This window comes from Notolepis coatsorum, assembly GCF_963971535.1.
Source record: "Notolepis coatsorum genome assembly, chromosome: 1".
Lineage (NCBI taxonomy): Eukaryota > Metazoa > Chordata > Actinopteri > Aulopiformes > Paralepididae > Notolepis > Notolepis coatsorum.
Genome location: NC_140165.1, coordinates 299,190,351 through 299,200,350, shown reverse-complemented (window position 1 = coordinate 299,200,350; position 10,000 = coordinate 299,190,351). Strand labels below are relative to the sequence as shown.

The window sequence follows — 10,000 nt, the reverse complement described above, 5'->3', positions numbered from 1 at the left end:
TCCTTTTGTCGGTTCTTCAGCAGTGTTACTGGGAACAGCCATCCACGGGCAGAAGTCGGATATCTCGCCTGTTGTTATTATTTAAAGTTCTTTTGCTTAACATTTTGAATGCCCAAAACGACATATCTCGTTTTATCAGCCCCCCCATTGAGTGCTCACGACGACAAATATAGTTTTATTTTTTTATTAGCGATCTGAATTCATATTTCATCAACCGAGTCTACCGTTGGGAAACCAGCCCCGCCAGGCGCTCAGATGTGAAAAAAGCGCCCCCTATCGTCTCTCAGATGGTAATGCACCATTTTGGAATGGACTCAATGAAAATGGATGAGAAAAAAAAAAAACCCGGAATCCACATTTTACTTCTCACGCATGTAACCAGAGCCGATCGGATTCATTGTGGAACATCAGAACAGAGTGTAATATGTCTTTACAGTACGTAGCATTGGATCAATAAAAGGATCGGTTTTTGGAATGGCGATCGGGAATTGGAATAATCTTTTTGGATACCATCTGATCTCAGGTAAGGAATCTATTTTACCAGTCTTAGGATAATCAGACCTGTTTTCACGGAGATATAAGCTTTTCCCCTATGTGTCATATGGCTGTTTGGCTGTGCGAGCGATCAGGAAATAAGAGAATCGATTTTCAGCTCGCGGCACCAGTGTGCATACGTACACATATACTATCGATAATCTAGCGTTTATTTGAAAACGATTCATAAATAGGCCGAAAAATGACAATGTTCTAGAATATTCCAGTACAGGGCGTTTATCACGGAATATTTTTTATTTTCCGTGAAAACGAGGGCTTTTCAAAATGCTATAAAACGGAAATGTTAACGTTAGGCGATATTAACGTTAACATTGAAGTGGTTGATGGGCATTCAAGGGGGTAAAAAGGAAAACACGGCCGGCTCTGGAAGTGTTAAGGTCGAGAAGTCTGATCTCTCACCGCCCTATTCTCTATTGCTTTTCCTTAATTGATTCTCTCAGTACTTTTCTTTTGTCTTGCTAAATTTATATTATCGCTCAAAGTGTTTTTGATAATAAAAATAACACATATTCGAGAAGAGCAACACCATCTCCTTCTTCCGTGCTACACCAGAACTCAACATTTCTTACCTGGATTCCTAACAACTACATTCACTTGACCTTGTCCTTCATACCTAAATAAACTGCTAAAGGGGAAACAACTAAAACAATGCTGATTTATTTTGCACATAATATCACATAACATCCCAAAACTCTAAACAGTCTAAACAGAGTTTGTTTGTTTGAATATGGCCACCGGCGATCGTCATCAGGGACATTGAATCCCTGTGTTGTGTTAATTACAGCACCATGAAATGATGTAGATGAAAAAATAGCAATACCTTGTAGTGTAGCGACTGCCATATGGCCATATTCAAACTCATTTACTCTCAGTAACTGTCAAACTAAATTAATGCGTGCAAAAGTGTTGAGAGTTTTTGGATGTGTGTGAGATTATGTGCAAAATAAACCAGCAGTGTTCTTTTTTGTGAAGTGCCCCTTTGACTACTACTCACTCACATTACCCAATCACTCACACACAGACTCACACACACACACACACACACATGCACACACACACACACACACACACACACACACACACACACACACACACACACACACACACACACACACACACACACACACACACACACACACACACACACACACACACACACACACACACACACACACACACACACACACACACACGTTTTTATGAATGAGTCCAGACATTCTTTTTCCTGAACTTTTTCTAATTTATGAGGACCGAGCTTCGCATCGCAAGAATCCCCATACAGTACATACGTAACATCTCGATCTCCGCCTGGTTCCACCATGATATCTGATCTGATCACACAATACACTTAATCTTGGCTTTCGTGGTAAACTGAAGCCCAAGGCCCTACTCCACATAATGCACAACCTGTTGCCTTAATGGATATAACACAGGATAACATCACAGAGGAAGTGGGCCCTGCCCCCCCCCCCCCCCCCCACATCTCCACCAAGAGTTATCCTCAATTCACCCCATTCTATGTATTCTAACTGGTGTGTAATGGTATCTACAGTATGTAGCCTACACTGTAAAAGTATTTTTCATGGGAAATTCACTGTATTATTTTACAGATTACTTTTGTTTTTCTACTTTAAGTGTAAATGCCATACAAATACAGTAAATTACCTTTTATCAAAATATGAACCATTAAATAAAGGTTGATTTTACTGTAATTTGACTGTAAGTATTCCTGCCAGACATTTACCGTTTTTTTACAGTCTTCTTTTTTACAGTGTAATATCTTGTATAGAATACTTGTACCCATCGCTTCTCTATTATTATCTTCGCCTCTGACTGAGCAAGTTAAGAGACAGAAATACGTCTCTGACTGAGCAAGTTAAGAGACAGGAATACGTCTCTGACTGAGCGAGTTAAGAGACAGGAATACGTCTCTGACTGAGCAAGTTAAGAGACAGGAATACGTCTCTGACTGAGCAAGTTAAGAGACAGGAATACGTCTCTGACTGAGCAAGTTAAGAGACAGGAATACGTCTCTGACTGAGCAAGTTAAGAGACAGGAATACGTCTCTGACTGAGCAAGTTAAGAGACAGGAATACGTCTCTGACTGAGCGAGTTAAGAGACAGAAATGCATCTCTGACTGAGCGAGGATGCACAGGCAAACAAATGTGTTAAAAAAAAAAAAAATGGCGGTTAGGTGGCCGAGCGGAGATTGCGTCCGTCACCAACCCCGGAGCTGTGAGCTGGATTCGCCTGTTCGAATCCAGCTCACAGCTCCGGGGTTGTCACCAGCTTGGCTGGCCGTCTGCACTAATGCAATTGGCTGTATTAGAGGGTGGGAGAAGCTGGCGGGGTGGGTCCGGGTCGTTGTAAACAGCGACTCCTACAGTTCGGTCGGGGCGCCTGCTAAGCGCGGATAGGACTTGAGGGGGATAGTGTGGTCCTCCCACACGCTACGCCCTCTCGATGAGAATCCGCGCTGCCAGGTGAAAAGAAGCGGTGATTGGCTGGACGTGTGTCGGAGGAAGCACGTGGTAGCCTCCACTCTCCCAGATGATCTGACTGTGGGGGGTAAGTGCGCAGCGACCAGGAAGGGACTGGGAATTGGCATACGACTAACATTGGGATGGGAGAAAATCGGAGGAAAATGGAGGGGAAAAAATATCAAAAAAAAAAAAAGAAAAAAAAAAATTTTAGATGTCGAATGCAAAGGAAAAATGATATAGAGCGAGACGACAAGAGGAAGGAAAAGATCCCTCTGTCGGCGTTGCTTGGAAATATCTCTGTGATGACAGTGCGTGCGACAGACTCAAGGGAGCGCCTGGCACGCACCATTTTCATGCCTTTGTCCAAAAGGCATTGTCGCCCCGTTTCTCTCTCTTTTCTCTTTATTCGGGGGTTTACCCTCCCCTTTCTGAAGGCATCTCCTTTGCAATTTCTCTTTCACGATAGGCTGACATGGAAATTAATCAAATTACCATTTTAAAGCATCATGCATTATTAGCGTCTCAAAGTGATTTATAGCTTTGGAGGAAAACTGGGATTTTGAAACGGAGCTCAGGGAGGGGGGGGGGGGGGGGGGGCGTGAATGTGTTTTAAGTGGTTCACAGCTATAATGAGCTGGAAAAAGCACTCCGGTTAGTCAATAAAACAACAACACACAACGACGACAACGACAAAGACGACCAGGACTCAAGAGCAAGGCACCAAAGCAACACTGGAGGAGAGGGAGTGTGTGGTAGATATGTTGAATGAATGTTGATGTGAGGAGACCCCTCGTTCCTTCTCTTACCGGAGGTACTACTGCTGCCGCGGTCGGAGCTGTTGTAGGAGCCTCCGGTGTGGCTCTCGTGGGCCTGGTTGTAGGGGATGGTAGCCGGCAACGGGCAGTCGCCTCCTCTGTAGTGGTCTGACGGGGTGGGAGAACGGACACGTACGTTAGCGTAGCCCCAAGGGGACTTAAAGGTGTTTAAAGGTGCTATAGATAACATTCAGCCACTAGATGTCGCACTATAGCATGTCATTTAGCCAATCGGGGACATTCCACGTGGGGAAATGGGAAGTAGGGAGGAGATACATGCCTGCAATGAATGTAAACAACATTCATTTTGGACCCGTAAAATATTTGTTTATGATAAATTCATCAATATTTTTTAGGGGGGAAAAGCAATTAGGTTTCTCGGACAGCCCATGTATTTGCAGTTGTAAAATCAATCCAAATCACTTGGAGTGTGAATGTGATCTATCACCAGCAAGCACGACCTCCACTATTGGACTCACAATTGCTTACCTGCACGCGTAACACTACTGTGTTTAACTATGAATGAACACAACACTCAAACTTACCATCTTTACATAATCGAAAACGTTGTTCCTCTGAAAACATCTAAAGGACTTATACGGTTCTACGTCTGAGGTAGGCTACTCAATCAAGACTCATTGATTGGAAATTCAATAGAAAACTGTTAATTATTCTCCTCCTCAGTCCTTGGTTAACTTGGCCTTGGTCCGTGGTTAACTTAAGAGACATTCACATTTCCCACAAAAGAAAGGTTTTGTTTGTGTGCATCGGAGAAGGTTATTCTGTGCACAGACCAATCCGGCGCGGAATGCTGCCCATTAAAACGAGTTGAACTTTGAACCCGCCTGCCTGCTGATCTTTCAAATGCGTGGCCAGCGGCTTTACAGTAGATCGTAGTCACTGGTCATTTCCAAAATGGAGACAAATAAGCCTCCTTGATCAATTCATTACATGATTAATTTGCCTACTCAAATCTATTTACATGAGTAGTGGTGTTTTGTGTATAAAAAAAAAAGTCTAGAGATTTTTTATTTTGCTCAAGCAGTGTGCAAAGCAACGAGCAAAATGCCTCTTTCGTCGAAATGTGAATGTTACCTTCGGCCCCCGAAAATTCTGGTGGATCATCTGCCATTGACAGTACTGTCATTCGAGGGACGTAGCGGTCTCAGTTTCTAAGCTAGTACAAAGTGGTGTCATATAAAATTAAGCATCCATTGATGCAATCCATTGATACCAAACATGTCATACTAGCTTACTGGGAAAGGGGCTAAATATTGATCCAAAAGTTTAACTTTCTTTACTGCGATGCCTCCAATCTCCAGAGCAGGAATATAAGTTGGCCTCACTTCCTCAGGTGTAATTTGCAGGGGGAAAAACAGTGACTCATATATTATTATGTATGGGTTGCTACAGTAGTATAACACGACTTCACATTGGCAAGGTAAAAAAAGTTATCTGCGCACAAAAGCAGCGTGGTACACAATGCCATGCAAGACTTTTCATGCTTTTGTGAATCTCCGTGTCAGAGGCTGCAACCAGGCATGCAATAAATAATGAAATAATGTGAAGAAAACGTTCCAAACTGTCACACAAGCTGTGGCTCTTTTGTGCAGGCGAGAAAATCAAGGTGACGACGGTTTCACTCAAAGCATGAAAAGATCCGACAGTAATCCATCTCCTCTCCTTTAGATATCTGAAACCAGATGTGTGTGCAGCAGCCCGCACACCTGTCTCCACCACAGGGGGGGGGGCATAAACCCAGATGGAAAAAAAGGATAGAAATGCAGCCCCTGACCCCACTATTTAGGCCAAGGCAAAGAGATATGAATGCAGAGCGATTAAAAGAGGAGTTACATAAATGGCTCGCAGACAATGAGAGAGAGAGAGAAAGAGTGATGATGCCTAATATTGACTGAATGGGAGCACAGACAGACATGAAGCGAAAGATGAACATTCCTCACTACGGGGGGGGGGGGGGGGGGGGGTTCCAGGAGGGAGCCGGTGAGAGAGAGAGAGGAGAGGAGAGAGAGGGTGGAGGGAGGGAGGTAGAGAGACTGTGGCTCTGATTTGATCGACCTGCTGGCGGCCTCCCAACGGGACGCACTCACCCTTGTTGAGCTTGTTCTGCTCCATGATGTTATACTGGAGCTGCGAGGCCATCTCCTGTTGCTTCTGCTGCTGCTGGTGCTGCTGCGCTGCGGAGGGCTTCCAGCAGTGTTTCTCGTTCATCTCACCTCCTCCAACACCTCCTCCTCCAACACCTCCTCCACCAACACCTCCTCCTCCTCCTCCACTCCCCCCAGTCCCTCTATCTGTGTTTATGTTGTTGCCCATGATGGACGACTGGATGAGCTGGGTGGTGGCGTAGGGTGTGGGCTGGCCCCCCGGCCCCACGAAGCGGCCGTCCTTCAGGTTGGGGCTGTTGAAGGTCTTCATCTCGTTGATCTTGTTGGACAGGTCCACGTCGCCGTAGAGCCCGGACTCCGGCACCATGAGGTTGGTCTGCTTGTTCTCCATCTGGTTGTTATAATTGGCGATGCAGTCGGCTGGAGAAGGAGGGGGGGGGGGCATTTTGTTTTTTAGTCAACCTTGTCTGGCTCTTATAGTCGAGCTTTAGCGGGAGAAGATAGCCACCAGAGAGATGTGTGTTTTGGTATGAAGTTCTAAAAGAAAGCGCCGCAGCGAGTTTCAAACTGACGAATATAATCTTTCATATTGCGTTCAAAAAATTATTGTAACCCCCCCCCCCGCTCCCCTTAGACAGGCATATCTGTTTCACTTTAAAAACTCCCCAATTTATTTTGTTCACCAACACGTGATGAGCTGCATGGACCGAGTGACTGGGGATAGGTGTTCTACACCTCTCTGTCTCAGACGCTCCGCAGCCTCGCCTCGACGCGGGAGGAGGGGTGTCAGCCCTGTTGTTCTCTGTCTGACGGCGGCGGGGCGGCGTGGCTCATCGAGAGGGACAGGGAGACACGTCTGTATCAAAGACTCGGAACGAGGCGCGCAGTAAAAAGCACGGCTCCACTGACAGATCCAATTTTCCCCGGCTCATAAAATATTCAAATCCTCCGGCAGATCTGAGAGGCAGCCTTGCGGTAAATACCAAGGACAGCCATAGGTGCCCGCGGTGCCGTGCGCGTCACGTTTCCCCCCCCCGTGCGGGGAGGGAGGGATAGGCTCCACACTTCAAAGGCGGATGTGTGAAAGGGCCCCTATGGCTGAGATAAAGGGACATTAACTCCTATCCCTTTGCTCTGTCACCTAGTCAGTGATCCTGTTAATGTTCACAGAGTTTAGGTTTGGCACACACACACACACACACAGCAAGCGCCTGGCAAGCTCCTTAGTGTCTTGCACTGAGGGGAGGGGGGTTGGGGGGGCGTGAGGGGTGTCATGCACTGTGAGTGTGGGCCGTTTTAGTGTGTTATCCCTTCTCAAACAGCTCACACCACACGTCAAGTCAATGTTAAACACTTCACATTTAGAAGTCAGATTTACCGTAGGGATTTCCCCCATTGTGATGGTGCTCTGTGTACAGTATGGTGGGGTTTAACAGGTAAGTCTACACCTGGATTTTGCAAATGCTGTTTTAACCCCCGACTAAGCTAATGTCTGTGAGTTGTAGGCAAAAATAATAATAATAATGTGATTGGCCGATGGATAACGAACAGCTGGGTCTAAAAAAGCTCTACTTTTGCACATGAAGTAGGCCTATCATAATTGTCAAATCTATGAGGTCAGGGCTTGTTTAAATTAAACCCTTGTGTGAGAAATTATACAATGAATCTCATTGGTCCTTGGTCCTTAATTTTCTGTGAAAAACATAATACAAGAACAACTTTTCATTGAGTGCACCCCCCCCCATACACAATTTATAGTACATACTGTATGTGGTGTTAAGGTCCACTGTAGGCCAACAGTGGGGAAATTGTACGTGAAAACAAGTAAACATGGTAAATATGAAAAAGAAATGGTTCACTGTGTTCCTTCACCGTCTCCGTCCACCGTGTTCCGTTATATTTGTTGAGAGGATAAACATGATTTATTCCACTCATGTCTTGATAGATAATGGATTAATTAATGAATGGGTTCTTTTTTTCCTCCGTTTTAACAAAAGAAAATCATAAAAAACAAATAGTCCTTCATTGATACATGTGATCTAGCTAACGGCAAACATTAACCATAATATGCTGTCTATATTGCTTGTAATTGAGATACACATCTGTTAAGTATGTTTACATAAATTGTCATGGTGGTAACATTGAGTGAATAACAGAAATGTGACACAAAACTAAAAACTACACAAGGGTTAAAGGATAATCCATGTTTTTAAAGAAGCTCCTCTGATTTGTCACAAACTTGCAATACCTTTAGTCCACCCAGAAAAGTGTTTTGGTTTTGAGATAGCAGAAGCAGAAGAGTCCTTTTGCATTCGTTAGCTTGTTATGTTAACCCTTTCACTGCCACACTACAGAGGTTAACCCTTTACTATCACACTACCGACGGTTACCGTGCAACAGTGAAATGGTTAACCTTCTGTGTATTGTCACAGTGAAAGGTTAACCGTTTGGTAGTGCGGCAGTGAAATGGTTAATGGATGTCTACGGATGAAGCATGTCTGAAACATTCCATGTACTTGCCCCCATTGACATCCACTAGCATGCTAACAAATGCTAACATCCTCTGTTTTTTAACGACTCAAATCCTAAACACAGGCGCAAGATGCTTTTCCGACAGGACCGACAGGACTCCCGGTTTGTGACCAATCAGATAAGCTTCTTAAAAAATGTGGACTATCCCTTTAAAGGTCACATTGACAATGAACAACCTTGATTCTGTTGTGGTCAAACCTGCGTCCAATTCTTCTGCAGTAATCTCGTAACTGTTACTCTCATTCAAACGGTGTTGTGCTTGTGCGTGCGCGTGTGCGCATGTGCGAGTGTGTGGGCGTGCACACTTTCCAGGGGACAAACTCCCTCCCCTTTGTTTGCGAAAGCTGCGAAGTGCTGACTAAACTAAAAGGCCACTTGGTGGTGCACCATTACTCTCTCTCTCTCTCTCTCTCTCTCTCTCTGTATTCCTGTCCATCTCTCCTGCCTCCTCTGGCGTCTCCCTGCTCACTCTCCTCCTGCTCCGCCCATCCATCTCTGTGTATGTTACTTATACTTCCCCATCACTCTTATCCTCCTCCTCCTCCTCCCTTCTGTTCTTCCAGGTGCACCTCTCTCTCTCTCTCTCTCTCTCTCTCTGTATCTCTCCCTCTATCTCTGTGTGTCTCTCTCTCTCTGTCTTTCTCTCTCTCTCTCTCTCCCCCTCTCTCTCTCTTCTCTGTCTCTCTCTCTCCCCCCTCTCTCTACCCCCCGCCCCCTCTCTCCTCTCTCCCCCCCCCTCTCTCTCTCCCCCTCTCTCTACCCCCCCCCTCTCTCTCTCTACCCCCCCCCCCTCTCTCTCTCCCTCCTGGCCAGCAGCAGTCTGCAGTCCAGTCCTGACCTCTACACGCTGCTTCACATTTCTTAAATAACTGAGCACTTAGGGGAAATTACATTAGCGTCTATAACAACAGAATGGAAATCGGCAGAGGCAATTCGATTAGCGACAGAGTAAAGCCATAAGCCCCTTCTTTTATTTCCTGCCTAAACCAGCTCCACTTTAACCTCAAATAATCAAACACGCAGGCACACACAGCCGCTCTTAAACCCAATATTTCTCCTGTTTCCCCCGTACACACAGGACGTAAAGGAAAAGAGAGGCTCAGAGAACAACTCTCCGGGGACCTAACCCAGTTATCGGATTCTTACTTCCCTTTGCACTTCAGATACACTACTTCCTCTGATTTCGATCTGTACCGTCGTCTGTGGGAGTATTCTGTTGAGGACCGTGGTTGAAGCCCCGTCCCCGCCCCGTCCCTCCCCCCCGTCTCGAGGTCGTGCAGGGCACTCACCGGGTCGGCTGTACGTGGCCAGGTTGCTGTCGCTGTTGCCGTTGCCCGCCGTGCAGCAGTTGATGCTGCAGTCGTTGTGGTTGGAGCAGGAGTTGGCCAGGTGTCGGCCAGCCAGGGCTGCGTGCAGACTCCCCGATGTTCAGCAGACCAGGCCTGGAGCGAGTGAGCGGGGGGCAAACAGACAGTTTCATAACAATG

General features: G+C 45.9%; 1 protein-coding gene across 2 annotated transcripts in view; it reads right to left on the bottom strand.

Annotated features, from left to right (window-relative positions):
• LOC311239990 (roundabout homolog 1-like) overlaps positions 1–9,951 on the bottom strand; it is a 34,857-nt gene extending 24,906 nt beyond the window's left edge. For both annotated transcript variants that reach the window (XM_084328470.1, XM_084328471.1), the window contains exons 1-3: positions 9,803–9,951; positions 5,964–6,401; positions 3,847–3,963 (exon numbers count right to left, since the gene is read on the bottom strand). In XM_084328470.1, coding sequence (XP_084184596.1) covers positions 3,847–3,963; positions 5,964–6,372 — 526 coding nt within the window. In that variant the 5' untranslated portion in view covers positions 6,373–6,401; positions 9,803–9,951. The remainder of the gene's footprint in view (positions 1–3,846; positions 3,964–5,963; positions 6,402–9,802) is intronic.
• Positions 9,952–10,000: the final 49 nt, after the last annotated feature.